The sequence below is a fragment of the Ascaphus truei genome, chromosome 4, assembly GCF_040206685.1.
Source record: "Ascaphus truei isolate aAscTru1 chromosome 4, aAscTru1.hap1, whole genome shotgun sequence".
Lineage (NCBI taxonomy): Eukaryota > Metazoa > Chordata > Amphibia > Anura > Ascaphidae > Ascaphus > Ascaphus truei.
The window spans coordinates 65246805-65266767 of NC_134486.1; the positions used below are offsets into that span (position 1 = coordinate 65246805).

Consider the following 19963-nt stretch of genomic DNA (forward strand, 5'->3'; position numbering starts at 1 on the left):
GGTTAAGGCAAAAGTGTCAGCTTTATAAATGACAGCATACATACTTGCCTACCCCCATCTATGGTTGTAATATAAGTTGTAGAAAACTGTTTAAATAATGTTTATGCCTGAATTAAAATCAGCCATGCAGCGTTGAGGCTCTGGTTCCCTTAGCCTATGAATCTGGGCTGTGACATCCTAGGGCCCTGTAATCTAGTGGTATTTTGATGAACTAGAACCCCTTGTTCACAAAAACACTCCAGAATGTGTCACATTGGCTGCCTGCATCAGAAATACTGTAATTACTTAAATAACATACTGTATACCTACTGGCTGCCCAGCACTAATATTCTGAAATGAACATTGCTAGTACATAAATTAAACGACACCTGTACATTTCAATTAATATATATATACACACACACATACACACTTTCAAATGCATATTTTAATATAAACAAAAACGTCCGACATAAAAACTTTACAGACAAAACTACGCATATATGTTACACATTTATAACAACTGGGCTTTCTACATCTAATTTACATTTAAGCTTCCGATTTCAGATAAGAATGTTGGGAATTGACTCAAAACGTTATCTTTTTAATTATATATATTGCAAAACATATGAAAAACTGGTTTTCAAAGGGTATTAATTCATTGGAAATAAATGTTATGTTACATTTTCAATATTATATTACAATCATGTAGAAGAATCTCTTAAATTGTAGACATAGTAATAATTGTTTATCCTAAAGAATAAAGCTTTCATTCACTTGGGTGAGTGTTTTGTTCGGTCTCATCCTCTTGACAATCATCTTTAAGGGTAATACCATACATCTGTAGTACTTCAGAGTACAGAAGAAAGTCTTGGAGGCACGAAGGAATTGGCAATTGGCAAATTAAGTCTTTGGATCGCAAATGCTCACTTTTCAAGAGAGACCGTATCTCAAGACGACAAAGGTGCATCAATGTTGGGATGGATGCTATGAGAAAAAAAAAAGAAAGGTAAAAAGAAGATTAAAGAGAACATTTTATGTGATACACACCCACAAAACATTTTTAACCTTTTTTTTTTTTTATTATGACAAATAACATGAATTTATTATAAATGAATTGCTCCCGCAAGCACGGAGCTGTGCAAGTGAATTGCAGTGCGGTTCAAGTGCAGTTGGATTAAGTGCGGAGTTATAACCAGAAGGAAAGTGGTGTGCTGTGTGTGTATTACTAGCATTGGAGTGTGAGCTTTTTGAGTGGACAGTGGGGATAATTTATTTTGATTGTGTGGATTTTACCATTTCTAGCAAAAAAAAAAAAAAATTAACTGCATGTTTTGATACATTTTAGTGGGTGGGTGTTAGTTAATTGCTTACCTAGCACACCTAATTGGTGTGTATGTCTTTAAAACAGAGGCATGAAACAATCCTAAGTCCCCATTACAGCTCAACCCGTTATAGTGCGATCCGCTACAACGCAGTCTAAACGTGGCTCACGATTTAAAAACACCTCCTTTCACCGTGCGAGGACGTACCGGCATCTGCATTTCTCTCCTCTCTGCGGCTCGCGGCTCTCTCCTCTCCCTGCCGTAGACTTCTCGAGCGCAGAGGAGGGTCACATGCTCGAGAAGTCTACAGCAGAGAGAGGAGAGCGCCGAGAGCCACAGAGAGGAGAGAAATGCAGATGCCGGTAAGTCCTTGTGCGGCGAAATTTACGCGATCCCAGTTATAACGTGGTCTCATTCTGTGGACCTCAAGGACCGCGTTATAATGGGGTTCAGCTGTACTTTCTTTTTCCAATATTTCCAATGTCAGTAAATTAACTTCATCCAAAGATAGACCTTCTTGATACAATTCCACTAATTCTGTAACTAGCAATATATCATGCACAACAAGAAGAGGTGTTAACCTATTGCCTTCACAAGACTACATCATATACAGTAAAAGACAACGTGCAAACAAATGTAGATATTTTACCAATGTAAATCTATTACCGCTGAATGTAAAGTCGGACAAAGTTGAACCTTTTCGCAAAAGGGACAGATGTGTTTCAGAGAGGGAAGTCAGGAAGACTAACAATGGTAAACTCTGTCTCTTCCTTGGCTACCAATTTTGTCCCACCCCTTTTTCTCATTCTTTGATTGACACATCCCCACTTCTTCTTGTCCCTTAGATCTTAGGAGATACAAAGTCTGCAGATGAGAGAGAGCTGCAGAGAGGAGAGAGCGCTGCAGAGAGGAGAGAGCGCTGCAGAGAGGAGAGAGCGCTGCAGAGAGGAGAGAGCGCTGCAGAGAGGAGAGAGCGCTGCAGAGAGAGAGCGCTGCAGAGAGGAGAGAGCTGCAGATGCCGGGTAAGTCCTCGCGCGGCGGCCATTAAGATAATAATAATAATAATAATAAAAATGTGCAGATGTTTTTAAAATCAGGAGACACGCTCAGACGGTGTTATAAACGGATCCGCATTGTAGCGGATTGCGCTATAACGGGTTTGAGCTGTACTTGGTCTTGGTAATTATATTAAGCCTGCTTCACTTATGATCCATTATCTACTTTCTGGCATTGTTTAAATATGATTCGGTCTAATATTTATTTTTAAGTCCATTAAATTACGTTTGGGTATGATATAAATTTGTAATTTATTGGTATTTTTTTTGTTAAAGATACCTGTAGCTCATTAACCTTTGGGTATACTTTTCTTTATTTGTTATTTTTGGTGTTTTTTTGTTGTTGTTTTGTTTAATAGCATGTCTATCCAACAGTATGGAACCAAGTAATAATAAAGAGGGGTATGCAGACTAGGTTTTTTTTAATTTTGTATTAAAGAACTTGATGTAGACCTGCCCAGGTTCTTTAGAAGCTTACATCTTCAAGGGTTCTTCAGTAAACAGACACCAGTCTCAAGAATCCCCAAATGTGGCTATTGAAGAGGATACATCCTTTCACTTACTGACTAAAATAAGAGTGAATGTAACCCTGCATCTCAAAATCATTTAATTGAATCCTACATTTCACTTTTAACAAAGATATAGAGTTATTGAGGAAAGAGTCTCTCGCCAATTTCACTAAAAAAAGAAAGGGATACTTTGAAAGAAATGTAAACAAATTCAGGTCTTGTCATTAAACCAGCTGGTGGTGCTATAGTCATTATGAATCTATCAGACTATCAGACTGTAGAGAAGAGATCTTACATCAACTTCAAGATACTTCTAATTACATCCCTTTGCCACACAGAATCCAACATCGGACATCTTGAACAAAATCTTACAGGTAATTAGAGACTCTAGATGGCAAGGGTCATCTATACCAAATAAAGATTTTATCCTTAAAAAAGACACCATCATTCCTGTCCTTTACACACTCCCAAAAATCCACAAAAGGTTTGACCAAACCACTCAGTCAGCCCATTCTAGCAGGATCCGAGTCTATTTTCCAGCCCCTTGCCGTTTTTCTGTATAGACTCGTTGACCTCTTGGATACTAACTCCCGTTCTTATGTCCAGGACAACTCTTTTTTTTTTTATTACAGAAAATTGATGCTCTCCCTGAGATTAGGGAGGACATATTGGTTTACTTTGGCTGTGAATAGCCTTTATACCTCTATCCCACATAATGATGGGATAAGGCTGGTAAACTATCCCTAGAAACTGAAGGTGTATTCAGTCAAAGGGAAAGCATGTTTATTATTTATTTGCTAGGGATTATTCTTGGAGATAATTTTTTACTCTTTGATGATACATTCTCTGTCCAAATGATGTATTTTCTTCCCCCAGTCCCCACTACTTAGGGGCAACCCAATTTGCTCTGTCCTGATCCCTCTTTTTTTTTATTTTTTTTATATAACTTGTATTTTTATTGTTTTTCCAAACTGAAAGCAACAGGGAAAAAATAAAAAAAGAGAGGGGGGAGGGGTGGGGAGCGGGTACAGAAAATAAGAAGGTGTGGGGGGAAGGGGTAGTAGGGTGTCATCTATCATGCGCTCCTCGCAGGAAGCGTACATTCAAATACACTTGAAACATCCTATTGGATTTTTCCAAATGTATGTCTCCCACGGATCCCATGTTGTCAGGAAGGTGTGGTGCCGGTCATGGATCAGGCTTGTGAGTCTCTCCATTGTCATTATATAGTTTATCTTATGTAATATCTCTGTGATAAAGGGGGGGTTGTTCTGCTTCCAGTGTTTTGCTATTAGTGTTTTGGCTGCTGATAGGATCTGTGTTATCAAGTAATCTATTTCTCTCTCTAGGCCCTCGTTGGGTTTTAGTAGGAGCACTGTATCTATGTTCCAGGCCTGTTACCCCTTCTATTAGCCGCCTGATTCTCCCCCAAAAAAGGATTATCTTAGGGCAAGACCACCATATGTGTTCACATGTGCCTATTTGGCCGCAGTTACGCCAACACATAGGGGAGGTCTGATCCCTCTTTTTAACCGGGTAGAAAACCGAGACAGATATCATGGGGAGAAAAGAGATACAGACATGAGTGGGGAAGAGAGGGGGAAGAGAGAGAGAGAAGAGAGAGAGAAGAGAGAGAGAGAAGAGAGAGAGAGAGAAGAGAGAGAAGAGAGAGAGAGGAGAGATTAAGTGTGAGAGAGAGATTAAGTGAGAGAGATAGAGACAATGAGGAGGAGAATAGAGAGAGAGACATGACGGGGAAAGGAGAAGGACAAGAGAAAAATATGCTGGGAAAAGAAACCTCAGGTTGTTAGAGGATGACATGAAGGGGAAAATATATTGGGGGATTAAATAAAGAGAATGGCATGTGTGAGAAAAGAGAAGAGGGAGGAAAAAAGACATGAGGGGGAAATAAGATAAATACATGAGGGGAGAACAGAAAAAGAATGAGATCAACAGTGTAAGAAGAGAAAGATGGTGGGGAGGGGGAGAAAGTAATACTGTGGGGGGAGAGAGACATGCTCAGGGGAAGAGGCATGCTGGGGGAGAGGAGAGAGAAAGGCATAATGGGCAAAGGAGAGAGACATGCTGGGGGTAGAGGAGAGAGATGTCGAGGAAAGGGAGAAAGACATGCTGGGGGGAAGGAGAGAGACACGCTGGGGAGTAGAGGAGAGATGCATGCTAGAGGGCGAGGAGAGATACATGCTGGGGGGCAAGGAGAGACATGCTGTGGGGCGAGGAGAGACATGCTGTGGGGCGAGGAGAGAAAGATGTGGGGGAGAAGGGGGAGATATGAGGAGGAGGGGGAAATATCATGAGGAGGGGGAAAGATGATGAGAGAGGAGATCAGGGAGAGGATGGGGGAGGGAGAAAAAAAATTGTAATCAGAATGAATATTATTGGGGCCCTGAAATTTTTTGCCCGGGGGCCAGTGCATGTATAGCTACACCACTGCCCTATAGTCAATTCCTCCAGGCAAGGAGTATAATTAATACACAGGATACGGTTCTTCTTAGACTAGACAATATTCAAAGTAAGTTTAAGAGTAGAGGTTATCCTGCCACACTCCACCAAACTCAACGTTTAAAAGTGGAGGACCCATCAAGACCCTCATTATTCCTGAGAAATGAACGGGGCCGTAGTCCACTAGATTATTCGGTCCCTTTCATTTCTACATATGGCACACTGAGTAGGCGGATTAAAAGCATTGTCCATAAACATTGGCATCTCCTAGTTTACGATAACAATCTGACTGAATCACTAACGGCAAAACTACTCTGTTCAGACAAGAGGGGTAAGAATCTCAGGGATCGTCTGATCAGAGCTGATCTAGGAACTAAGACTTACTCACAGTCTTTTTTGGGGTACACTGAAGGTAGGTACCTTTTGGTGCTATAGCTGCTCTCAGTGTGGTAGTGTGCTGAAAGATAACTTATTTTTCCATCCCATGACCAGAAAAAAAATGTTTACCTAAACATTTTTATATTGTACCGGCCTCTCATGGAATGCAGTGTACCTTATCAAATGCCCTTGTGGACTGGGTTATGTGGGTGAGACCTCTGAGCGTAAAGGATAGGAATCGACAGCACAAAGCAGACATACGTAAGTGTGACGTGGAGATCCCAGTAGCACACCACTTCACACTAGCTTGACACAACGCGAGCCAATTACATTACCAGATGATAGATGGGGTAGAAAAAAAAACAGTCAAGTTGGTAATATGGTTAAGAGACTTTTGCAGAAGGAATCCAAAAGGATCAAGATCCTAGGCACCATGACCCCAAATGGGATCAATAAGGAGCTTGATCTCAACTACTGTTTTTAGCAAGGGTAATCTAATCATTTGATGGATCTCCACTGTTGAGGACTGCAGCATTGAGCTCTCCTTTGATATCCTGTTATCAGTGAGATAGCTTTAGTCATATTGTTACACCACTAGAGATTCAATATGGATACTGTTTTAATTCACCCTTTGCCTAATGTTTTCCCCAGATTTCTACTGTCACCGTATACAACATTGTGCCGTTGCTCTCTCTAATGATGGGGGTGCCCTGGCTTGTTCCACCCACTTCGAATAGTATCTGATCTGTCCTTTTTGCGCAGTGGCATCATCCCACCTCTTCCTGGCCTTCCATCTCCTTAATTCTCGATTCTGCTCTAGTTTTGAATGCACATTGATTCGGTTACATTATAAAAAGATATCTTTACTCCCAGTATCTTTTCCGTATACACATTTTGGTATTTATTGAATTTTGTGAAGTAGCGTTCACCATTCTATATAGATACCGCATTAGTCCATACAGTTAGGTCCGGAAATAATTGGACACTAATAGAAGTTTTGTTATTTCGGCTGTGTACCAAAATAAATTCAAGTTACAGTTAAATAATTAATATGGGCTTAAAGTGCAGTCTATCAGTTTTAATTTGAGGGTACTCACATCCAAATTGGAGGAAGGGTTTAGGAATTACATCTCTTTAATATGTAGCCCCCTCTTTTTCAAGGGACCAAAAGTAATTGGACAATTCACTCAAAAGCTGTTTCATGGACAGGTGTGGGCTATTCCTTTGTTATTTCATCATCAATTAAGCAGGTAAAAGGTCTGGAGTTGATTTCAGGTGTGGCATTCACATTTGGAAGCTGTTGCTGTGAACCCACAACATGCAGTCAAACGAGCTCTCAATGCAAGTGAAACAGGGCATCCTTTGGCTGCAAAAAAAAGAAAATCCATCAGAGAGATAGCAGGAACATTAGGAGTGGCCAAATCAACAGTTTGGTACATTCTGAGAAAAAAAGAATGCACATGTGAGCTCTGCAACACAAAAAGGCCTGGACATCCACGGAAGACAACAGTGGTGGATGATCGTAGGATCCTTTCCATGGTAAAGAAAAACCCCTTCCCAACATCCAGCCAAGTGAAGAACACTCTCCAGGAGGTAGGCATATCATTATCCAAGTCTACCATAAGACTTCACGAGAGCAAATACAGAGGGTTCACCACAAGGTGCAAACCATTCATAAGCCTCAAGAATAGAAAGGCCAGATTTGACTTTGCCAAACAATATCTAAAAAAGTCAGCCCAGTTCTGGAACAGCATTCTTTGGACAGATGAAACTAAGATCAACCTGTACCAGAATGATGGGAAGAAAAAAGTATGGAGAAGGCTTGGAACGGCTCATGATCCGAAGCCTACCACATCATCTGTAAAACATGGTGGAGGCAGTGTGATGGCATGGGCATGCATGGCTTAAAATGGCACTGGGTCACTAGTGTTTATTGATGATCTGACAGAAGACAGAAGCAGCCGGATGAATTCTGAAGTGTATAGCGATATATTGTCTGCTCAGATTCAGCCAAATTCAGCAAAGTTGATTGGACGGCGTTTCCCTTTACAGATGGACAATGACCCAAAACATACTGCGAAAGCAACCCAGGAGTTTTTTAAGGCAAAGAAATTGAATATTCTGCAATGGCCGAGTCAATCACCTGATCTCAACCCGATCGAGCATGCATTTCACTTGCTGAAGACAAAACTTAAGGCAGAAAGGCCCCCGAACAAACAACAACTGAATACAACTGCAGTAAAGGCCTGGCAAAGCATCATAAAGGAGGAAACCCAGTGTTTGGTGATGACCATGCGTTCCAGACTTCAAGCAGTCATTGCCTGCAAAGGATTCTGGACAAAGTATTAAAAATGAACATTTTATTTATGATTGTGTTAATTTGTCCAATTACATTTGAGCCCCTGAAATAAGGGGACTGTGTATGAAAATGGTTGCAATTCCTAAACGTTTCATACGATATTTTTGTTCAACCCCTTGAATTAAAGCTGAAAGTCTGCACTTCTATTGCATTTCGGTTGTTTCATTTCAAATGGATTGTGGTGGCGTACAGAGCCAAAATTATGAAAATTGTGTCAGTGTCCAATTATTTCCGGACCTAACTGTATATCCTCTGAGTCTCCTATATTCGTCTATAGGAAAAAGTAATGTTATATGTTAGCATTGTACCTACATCGTTGCACATTTAATATTGTTATAGCCTATACTTCTACAGTTTTGATTACTCAATTTTTTTTACTAAGAATGAGGTTAGCGATTAATGACCATATACAGTATCATTATTCCACGACTAACTACAGTAATCGGGCCAAACAGGATCAGCGCACACAACCTTAGCATCTGTTCAGTTAAATGTTTGTGCTGAGGCCCAGAATAGCAGACGTTGGGGGTTCTGATTGTATTGGGCATGAAACCAGTAGCCCCTTCATCACAAGGAGCCTTAGACTTGTCAGTATCGGACTTATAGAAAGATTTTAGGAGGCGGTTGTGATTAATTTAAGTATACTTCACTTGCACCTCAGGTGTGCTCCTTTTTAAGCACTGGTATCTCTCCCTATTTTATTTGGAGCACGGTTTGAGGGGATGTGACGGATAGGTGTAGCCAGTCTGCATAATAAAGGTTAAGCCCGACTGGTAACCCCTAAAAACCGTGGTTCCCTGGCAGCTAAGTAGCACCATAAGCCAGGGGTCATGTACTGTAACATGTAAAAGTTTAAGTGTCCTCTGCTTTTCCACTTTTAATGTTCCCCTTGTCCCAGATTCCTGAAACTTCGGGAGTGTAAGTCGTAGGTTGGATATTTGGGTAGAAATTCAGTTCTTTTGTTTGCAGGAGTTCGGGGGCCAAAGTTATCAGTAGTCCCCTAATTCTCCCCGGCGTGCAGGCATGATTTGCCGGTACGCGGGTTGAATTACACCGGGGCTTCCCAGTGTTTCCCAGACTCCTGGTTTTCGAGCCCAGAAATCCCCGACACATTTCCTTCACAGGTATGGGTCTCCCCAAGTCATATGTATTAAAATATGTTTTATCATGTTTGGTGCATTTACTATAAATGTCTATGCGGTCAGTCCGGGCATCCACATAGGTGCCGGGATGTCTGAATAGACATCGGAGTTCAAAGGGGGGAGGATGTCCAAAGGTGACAAAACCGTTTGATGGGCGAGGAAGGGCAAATTGCCAGGTCTGTAGAACAAAGGGCACCCTGTGGAGACACCTTGAGTCTGCCAGCCCTGGCGGAGCCTGCCCAGCGGTTGGCAATGAGTTAGCCGGGGAAGATACAGCTCGGAGGCACATTTCCCATTGGCTCATTTGTATTTCCTGCCCACCCGGCTTGGCTCATCTCCTCCTCTGACGTCAGCCAAAGGACGAGCCCCTGTTCCTATTGGCTAGTGGGACGGAATTCCCACACTCTGATTGGTCGCTCCTCCTACTTCCATGCTGTGGATAGCTTAGGAAAGTGTATGTAAGGCGATTCGCCAATCAGACAACCAGTCGATCTTGTGGCTGGAGTCGATGAAGCATGCAGGCTTTTCAAAGTTGCTCTGTTACGAATAGCAGAGCAAGCAGCTTCGTTTCTGAAGCCAAGAAAACCTGCCCTGCATAGACTAAGTCAGACGCGAGGTCCAAGTTCTCATTGTAGAACGTAGTGGTCAGACAGGGTTTCTAGCTGAAAAGAGGACCAGGAAACGGGAGGGATTTCCCGGTCAGGGTAAGCCTTCCGAAGCAGGCGCCCTGCACCTATTTGAGCCAAGTTTTTCACCCCAGACACCCAGTAAGTGTGTATTTCGTCTGTATTTTGTATATTCATTGTGTGTACGTGGGTTTACCCGAATAAACGTCATTTTATTCTACTACCTTGTTTTGCCTAGTGAATGATACCGGTTAAAAGGTGTTAAAAGTCCTGGTCTCACGTGGCAGCGGATATAAACAATTTTTTTTAGTTTGTCCTTTTGGTCGTTCCGCCTGGATTTGCACAGCCAGAATGAAACCGCATTTTTAAAAAAACCTTTCCCGCATGGTTTAGGCATGCGAGAAGGGCTTACAGAATAGAAAAAACCTGCAAATCTGATTTAAATAGGTTCATTCCACACAGATATGCAGCACTTGCAGCTACTAGAATATAACCCCTTATATTACAGCAGGGCCCCAGTCATGCGGTGGGTTCCGTTCCAAGGACCCTCCCCGCAAGGCGAAAATCGCCAGAAAGCAGTTCCGGCTATTTTTGTTATGTGTGCATGCGCAGACTGGCAATGCGCCGTTCTACACATGCGCAACTTCTGCAAAGCGCGACCCCGGACCATCCCGTTCTGCGCATGTGCGACCCCGGACCGGCCCGTTCTGCACATGCGCAACATCGGACCGGCCCGTTCTGCGTATGCTCGACATCGGACTGGCCCGTTCAGAGCATGCGCAACAATGGCGGCCCCCTTCTCGGTACCGCCATATCGGCGGATCGCCGAAAAGCGGGGCGCTGAGAAGCGAGGCCTTGCTGTACTAAGGTAACATTATCTATTGTTACAGTTTGCAGCTCAAACTGCTGGGAAAATTGGCAACAAAGTGCAATGGTGGGCTAAAACCTGCAATAGAAATCAAAGGATGCTTTGAAGAAGAAATACAAGCAATATCCTACATGTGGTTTTTATTTTTTAATAAATCAGTTCTGTAGTATTAAATATTACTACCTTTTTATTTTAAAATTCAACTCTTAATGCCATTTTTAATGAATTTAAATATACTGAGCATCCTTTGATTTCTAGCCGTTTAGCACACTTCCCCAGCAGTGCAAGATATTTGTGACACTTTCCTGTTTGTGATAATTTGTTGCCAATGTTCCCCAGCAGTTTGAGCTGTAAACTGTAACAATACATAATGTTACCTTAGCAATATTAGAATACATTGTAGCTGCTGAGTTACACTGACAAAGATTGATTTGAAACTGAAAGGTGGCTATATAGTGAACCAGGATTTTGCTGAAATCGATCACAGGAGAACGGAACGATCAACTGCTTAGGTAATTCGTTTTAAATAAAAAGTAATCAAAGTCTGTGTCTGTATATATATATATATATATTTATATATATATATATATATATAAATATATATATATATATATATACACTTAAACTCAAAAAATGGCATTAAGAGTTTAATATTAAAAATGCAGTAAGTATTATCTAATACTACAGAACAAAAATTCTTTAAAAATAAAAAAACATGAGATTTCGCATGTTTTGTTGCTTTAATGTAAGTTACTGCATGCACTTTCCTTATCATCTAAAAGTTAGCCTACATTCTTAAATTAATTTGCTAGAAAACACCTGCATCATTGCTTATTTGTTGTATATACAGTAGCTACAAAGGCTTTACATTGAAGCAAGTTCTGTTGTTGCAGACAAACATAAGAAATGCACAGCACAGTTTATATAATTTGATTCCTGTTCTGTAGCTTTCAGAAAATGCCCTGAAGAGCTGTTTCCCACTCTAATCATTGTAAACTAAAGCATACAGAATTTATCTGACAGAGTTGTTTGCTTACCAAAATGTTTCTGTGGAATCCAGGTGGAGCTTTCTGTGTGGGTGGACAGGATCTGCTTCACATCTGGAGAAAGCCTCTTCCAATTAGTGAACTCCAGAGTGAAATTAAGAGTGTCATCATTTACAGAACAAATCCTGCACAACAAAAGTATAACAAGCTTTAACAAAACACGCTTCTGATAAAATTAAAAAAAAGATAATCTTGTAAAGCTCTGTTTTCTAATCCCAATTTGATGTGTAGCAAAATTCCATCCCTCTCTCACACCCCCAAATATAACAATAGGACTCATTTCTGAATTGTATACAATTGAGTTTATTTAGAGTTGTGAAAGTGTACTTGGGTGGAGGTTTATCAAACAATTGTGGATGGATATTTTTTTTTTTTTTTTTTTTTGTAAATGCCCTTGGTGATGCTTTGGAGTAAAGATAGGGATGAAACAAAAGACAAAACACAAGTTTAGCACAGAAAAATAGAAATATGGAACTTTAAAATACATTACATGATAAAATAAATACAAAGTTCTGAGCATTTATAGACAACAGAACTTTATTTGCATCCATTTGTAGACAACACCACGTAACGGAGATGTAACCTTTTACCAAGCGCCGTTGTCGGCGTGAAAGGCGTTAGTGTCTCTCGTCGCTGTGTGTATGTGCCATTAAAGTTTTTCATGCAACCCGTACCGGCAGTCCAGAACGGTTTCTCTTGGCTGCGCTCTGCCGTTACCTGCCTGTCTTCTGTGACCTAGTTCGGTAGGAGCACGCCAGTGACTCTGTGTGTACCGGGAACGGATTGAGTAATCTTTATTTTCATCATGATTCACTTCCTCACGACTGTGGTTTAATTGGAAGATTTTCATGAAGATATGTTCTGCGGATCTGGTTTTTATTGTGATTTAAAGCGAGAAGGGTTTACCTAGGCACGGGATAGGAGGGTATCACTGCTCCCACCTCCCAGCCTACGGTTGGTGAACTCAGTGACTACATATTTACGGAGTATAGAAAACATCATTACCATGGTTTCAACCTCATTTCCTCTTCACAGTTACTCACAACACTGGAAATGTTCCCTTTGTAAACGGACACCTGGTTGGTCTTATCAGTTTTTTTATATTACAATACAGTCACCATTAATGAAAAGCAATGCCTAATTTAACATGCAGACCATATATCTAGATGCATTGTTGTGGAGGTTACTCCAATACTTTTGTATTGTCTACCTGAACCTCCCTACTATCTTAGTCACTTATTTGCACTGTTTTGCGTTGTGATCTCTCGTACATATTGTGCTAAAATTCAGTAATAAACCAAAAGTTTAAGAGGATGTAGGGTTCCAAAATTATAAAAACTGAACCTAAGTTGAAGTTATAGTACTGCAGGATGACCATATTGACAGCAACAATGTATAGATTGTGCTATTTGCGATTGTGTTTGCCTTTGTGTATAATAATAACAATAATGTGCAAAGACGGCTTGATAGAAACAAAGGTAAATAAAGAGGCCCTGCGCCGTAGTGGCATTCACCCAAGATTTCCTAAGGAGCCAAGTTCATTAATAGCCAGAACTTAATTTCCACAGGTTCTGTACAACACGATTGGTGTAAAGCAGACGTGGTGCTATACTTAAAAAGGAAGCTAGATTACAACAAGGGAATTACAGACCTAGAAGACTGAAATCAATAGTTGGGAAGCGGCTTGAAGGTTTATTAAGGGAGAATATTCAGGAACACTAACTGGATAGCATTAGTAATAGCATGACTATATGAAGGCTAGATCATGCCAAACTAACCTTATTCGCTTATTTGAGGCAGAAAGTAGAAATTTAGACCAGGGCATTGCAGTTTATGTGGTATACTTACTGTAGATTTTGCAAAGGCTCTGGATACAGTAACACAAAAGAGGTTAGTATATAAAGTATAGGAAATATTTGCACTTGGAATTGAAAACTGGTTGAAGAATATACAGAGTTGTCATGAAGGGACCCTTTTCAAGTTGGGCTAAAGTTGTTAGTGGAGCACCTAAAGGATCGGTACTGGGACCCTTGTTTTTCAACTTGTCCATTTATTACCTTGAGGTTTGTATAGAGAACAAAGTCCCCATTTTTGCTTGCAACACAAGCAGGATGTAATTTCTCTCCAGAAGGACTTAGATCAACTGGAAACTTGGGCAGGTAAATGGCAGACAAGCTTTAATATAGATAAATGTAAGGTTATGCAAGAATAAGCAAGCTAGATACAAATTAAATGGACAAAATTAGGTCAATCCTGGCTAGAGAAGGATTTAGGAGTGCTTGTAGACAACAGGCTTCGCAATTGTGCTTAATGTCAGGCACTAGCTGAAAAGTCTGAATGGATGTTATCCTACATAAAATGGGTTATGGATGAAAGAGAAGATAGAGATACGTATATAGGGGCCGACAGAGACACGGCAACGCCCACCCCAGAAGAAGTCGCTTTAGGCGACGAAACGGACGTCACGTCGGGTTTTAGATTGCTATGGTGCATATTAAAGTCTTAAATATGAAGCTGTTCTAATGCCTCCAATACCTCTACCTGAGGAATATATATATGTACAATCGCGTCGGCACTTACCTTCACGAATGTACATCCCAGGCGGCAACATCCACGTGACTGCATAGAGTCGCGAGTTCAAACTAATGTTACCCCACCCGGCTAAACATAAACACGAGTACAAACCCAGTATGTCACAAGAGCCTTAGTGACACATGGTGCTGAGTGAGGAGTTACGTTTGTCGAGTTTTACTTTCACTACTGCATATCGCCTGCGACTATACCCGCATACGATGTGAAGAGCGCAAATGGTTAAATCTATCACCATCACTATTGATTTTTACATAACCCTGCCCGCAAGCATTAAAGCGGCTCCAGCGCTACAACGTATATATTGTCACCACTATACACAAACATCAAACACCCGCTGGTATTCCAGTGTGCCTTAGTGTGTGATTACTAGCAGCCGATAGAGCCCCTAAACACACTGTCTCTCAGGGACTCTATATGCAGAGTAACATTAGTTCATTAGATAATGCTATCACAACGGACCTAGAATATACATCACATAAGAGTTAACGGAGTAAACTCATTATCCCGGACACACGGAGTCATTAGACTAAATCCACAGTGACCCTATATATCATCTTAGATGGAAATAGACATCAGAGGCAAATTATTGGGAGGATGACTCTACCCATTTATGGCCACCATTTGTGTATACATACATCAATATTGGCTATTGCAATATACCACAGTATTAAGCTACTAGGTTCGCGTTTTATACCTTCGACACTCAGCATTACGCCCATTAAGGCTCACTACCGTATTAACATCTGTGTAGATACTACTACATATAACTGCACACCATGATTATTTATATCACCACATCAGCCATGACTTTCCCCTGATACTATCCCAACATACCTACCTATATAAACAATATGTATAGGTGCTGACCAGATAATTCCATACCAAGCACCACATCTCAGAAATATCTCCTCTTATTAATTCAGGGTTAAATCACAGGTATATTAATACCTTACCCAATGATTCTCTCAAGAGGAGTTTTTCTTGGGGAGAGCAAGGCTGAATGAGTTGCAGCTATTTCTCTTTCACCATTTGACCCACTTAGGCTGAGGAAGGTTTCCAGCAATAGAGAGGCACCAGAAGCTTCATGATTTTAAAGTTATTTATGTAGCGATTTAGTTGTGTTTTCAATAAATTTTATATGTTTGTAAGTCTGCGCACTTTAGGACCATGATTTAATACTACTCAGGTCTGTGGTGCGCCCTAGTGGGGATCTTTTTGTGTGTTCTTCACACCCACACCCCGTTCGTGAAAGAGAAGATAGCACAATGTTGTCACTCTATATATCATTAATAAATGACAGGGTTCGCCGTTGCGGCTGTCCCCCTTCAGCACAAACACATGCCTTGCCTCTACAAAGATGGGCGACTATGAAATAATTTTGCCATAAGCCAAGATGGCCAAAGTGGCTTCATTCCACCATCAACAAGGATGGAGGATGTAATCTGCTGCACCTGATCCTGACCTTTAAATAACAACCATTTACTCCTAGCCAGTGCCCGATCCCTTGTGCTCCTAGATCCCGTCTGGTTTCCTGCTTCGCTTTGCATTCGCTGAACCTCTGTCGGTACTTGGACTATTTACTGCTTTCATGCCGACTCTGGAACTGTGACCCGACTACACTATTGCACCCTACCCAGATCTTGGACCCATGACCCTTGACTATGCTGGTGCACCTTGCCCCGGACCTTGGCCTGTGATCCGGATATTCTCCTCGATCAGGACTCAGCCTCTAGGCTTGTGGTCAGTTCCCATATCCTGCCTCAGCTCAGCGGGTTGGCCTCATGATTAGAGACGAGCATTGTCTCACGATTGAGTGAGACACATGAAACCTTGCGAGGAACCGTAGTTTACCTGTATAGCTACACATGATTTTGGTGCCAAGACAAACAGCAAGGAAGGAAGGTTCCTTACCCTGACAGGTTGTCTGGAGAGACCAGCGAGTGCACAAAGCTGGTAGAGACAGCAAGGAGAGCTGGGAACCGGAAAGGACATCAACCCAGTACCGGGCGAGTGTGAGGAGTGTGACAGACAAGACCAGGGAGCAGTAGAAAAGGAGAATTTTCCGGACAGGTCAGCTGGATAAACCGGCAATAGATTTGTTGTGCAAGGCTGAGGAAAAACAACATCAAGAAGGCACTATACCCCTGATGACGTCTTGTATTAAGACGAAACACGTAGGGTGGAGGCTGTGATACTATCTTATAGTCTTCCTATAATCTCCTGATTGTCAGCATAAGTAGTGTTGGTATTATCTATACACACTGTATATTCTTGTTGGACATTATTCCCTCATCGTCCCCCGTCAACGGACCTAACATCTCCCTGGCGTCACTCCCACAATCTCGCGGGACTTGGAGGACTGTGAAGAAGAGGTTGGAGGCAGCTGAGAACGTGTCCGGAATTCAGCGCGGAGTCTCGGTGGTCCACGTGGAGCCAAGACAAGCCGCCATACAGCAGAGCAGTTAGGAGAGGATCCTGTGTATCCTACATGTTTGAACAATCTTACAAACAAAACGTTGTAAGTAGCGCCTATCTTTTGCGCATAAGCTCAATACAAGCTTACTACATCATAATTGCCTCTCTCATTTTTTCAGATACATCGTCTATTGGTTACTTTTCCTGTCCCAAGATTTTTTGTCCCTGATACCCTGGTTTGGTTAAGCATTGCTTTACAGTGTGTGTGTGTGTGTGTGTGTGTGTGTGTGTGTGTGTGTGTGTGTGTGTGTGTGTGTGTGTGTGTGTGTGTGTGTGTGTGTGTGTGTATATATATCAGTTTACTGGACACAATACAGTACATCACTCCCATACTATGGAGTTAGTCCAAACTGTCTTACTGACATCATCACAAGGCACACATTCATTCACATTGAACTGTGACCACCTATTCCCCTACAATCAGGGAAGAGGGTACAAACCATTTTTGAGACAAAGTGGAGATCAGCATTTTTCTTTTTCTTCATTTTGATTGTTTTAAATTTGGGCAATGCTGCGTAACATATGATGGATATTTAATTTCAGGAAGGATTTTCTTTCCTTTTTTTGGGAACAAATTTCCAACATGCCATTACATTGCATCTATTTATTAGTCTTTATATAATTATTTCCATTTGATATTGTAAAAGTTTGGTATTTGTCGTCATTATTTGTATAATTGTTTAATTTTTATTAAATGTTTATGATTTAATTTTATTGTCTTTAGGAATCTCGGTACCATTTGTTTCTAACATACCCAAGGTTTCATCAATTGTTAAATTTGATGCGCAAGGGTGCACCTTTCCATCAATAATAGATTAGTCCAACCAGAGATGAACATGTTATCTGTTAACCAACCTAGTGTCTCTTAAGTGGAGCGTGCAAATAATGCTCAGCAAGAGAAGCACTTGTAAAATACTCAATGAGAAATGTAAGGTTTCAATAGGTTAATGCAATAGTGAGCATTTTTAACCAGCGCTAATATTAGTAAACATTTTGCTACTCTAATACTTTGACCATTCCATTTTACAAGGAAGTTGTACAATCATAAAAATGACAACTAATCAAACAGCTATACAGATGGCATTTACTTTTGATTTTTCTCATTATTTTTAAGCGTGACAAAACATATACAGAAAAAAAGTAAGTCAGTTTGAAGGTAGAAAGATTTACTTGGTAAAATAATTGCCTGTCACAATGCAGTCTGCAAATTGGATATTCTGAAAAGGCCGAAGACAGGCACAATAAATAGAATTCTTGCAAGTCAGACAAAGTTGGAAGGGGAGGGGGAAAAAAGAAAAGTGTTTCCAATAGAGTAAGACATGTTTAATAATTAGGCTTACTGTAGCTTTTTTATGCAACTGCCACTGTACGGTTTTCAGATGCCAACATCTGACCCGTAGCTGGTTTATGTGAAAGTTAAATACTATATACACAATTTGTAACAGTTTTCTCCTATATATTAATTTAGAACGGGCTTATTTGAAAGTGAGCGAGATCACTTTAAATGCAACACACACACACGTCAGTTTCACATTTAAAAAGCAAAATCGCTGTGGCTCCATTGAAAGTGACAGCAGCGGCATCCCCCTGCATTGCTGCAGCTGATCCATTACTGCAGAATGGGACCACCCTCAGCGAGGATTCCCCTCTGCCAGAGGGAAGTCGAAGCTTGGATCCCACGGCTTCCCCCAGCAGAAAGATTAATTTCACATTCATATGTGAACACAGGCAGAATACACTGGTCGAAAACTTTCCTCTTGAGGCACAGCAGTGGAAGGTTCCATTGAAAGATGGTCTTGTTCCTTCCAAATGCCTTCTATCCCATCTTCTTCCTATTCATTTTATTCAAAAGGATCCAATGCATTGTTATTTGCTTGCCAAGGTAGACAGTCTTTGACTTTTTTCTATGCCATTTTTTTTTATCTTTGCAGACTTGACATTTGTTGAACATCACTTTGGTCTTGTGGAGATTCATATGGAGGCACACATTCTTATTTGCGTCGGCACGTTTTCTAGTTTGTTGCTGCAGGCTTTCTGGATTTGTGGCAAAGATAATGTCATGTGCAAATCGTAGGTGACTCCTATTCACTGTTCATGTTGACTCCTTTTTCATCCCCAATCTAATATCTTGAACAAAAGTGTTGCTGTGAAAAGCTTTGGTGACATGTTGTCTCCGTGCCACACTCTCTTGCTGATCCTCATCTTGCTTATATCTTGATGTAATATAAGGGTTGATGTGGAATTCTCAAAACTGTTCTTTATAATATCAATGTATGCTTCTTCAACTTTTTGTCTTCCTAATGTATCTAGGATTGCTGAGGTGCAGACAGAATCATATGTATGTATATACACAAACAAAAAAGAAAGTGCATGCTCCATGGTAAAAATGTAGATTTAATATTATGCTTGATAGAGTTGAAAAATAAAATTAAATTATCCTTTTATTTTTGGCATTGGCTTATTCCAGGACCCAATTTTTTGAGCCCATTAGGCTATAGAATACATTCTTCTTGTTTACACTGAATGGAGTTAAATACTCACTTGCAATTCATGCATACTGTATAAGCGCTACACACGTATATCACTTTTTTTTTTAATGTTGTATATACCACGCATGGCATATAGTGAATTGAAAATATAGATCATTAGCAATTCGATATTTCACATCGAGACTTAAAAATATTGATATAATTTTAATTTATTATACATGTGTCATTTTGAGTTTGGTTAACTAGTGTATGTATGTGTATGTGTATGTGTATGTATATATATATATATATCACAACAAAAGAAGAAATATATTAGCGCCAACCTATCACTATATAAAATCTCTATAGAGTAAAAATATAAATAAAAGTGAAATGGAAAATGTTATTACAAATAAAAGTAAAAAACCTATGCTAAGCACAGTGGATGTAGTAAAAAATTAAAAAAAATGAACCAATAAAATACATAATAAAATATCAAAAAAGAAAATGTCCAGAAAAATATATGTAAAAGATATACAAATCCCAAAATGTTCCAATTGCTATCCAAAAGAGTCTCTGCAGCCCGAATGAAGGGAACACCACTTCCTTAGGATATCTACAAAAACACAGAAAAAACAGGCGCACTCATAGCGTAAAATTGTATAACAATACATTTATGGA

The 19963-nt window shown here is 40.4% G+C and overlaps 1 protein-coding gene across 6 annotated transcripts in view; it reads right to left on the reverse strand.

Moving 5' to 3' along the window:
- Window positions 1-409: 409 nt before the first annotated feature.
- ASB3 (ankyrin repeat and SOCS box containing 3) overlaps window positions 410-19963 on the reverse strand; it is a 97174-nt gene continuing 77620 nt past the window's right edge. For 4 of the 6 annotated variants that reach the window (XM_075595927.1, XM_075595925.1, XM_075595926.1 and 1 more), the window contains exons 9-10: window positions 11739-11872; window positions 410-966 (exon numbers count right to left, since the gene is read on the reverse strand). In XM_075595927.1, coding sequence (XP_075452042.1) covers window positions 749-966; window positions 11739-11872 — 352 coding nt within the window. In that variant the 3' untranslated portion in view covers window positions 410-748. Of the gene's footprint in view, window positions 967-6803; window positions 7073-11738; window positions 11873-19963 lie in introns of those variants that run through there. The other 2 variants (XR_012800910.1, XR_012800911.1) reach the window with 2 other exon arrangements.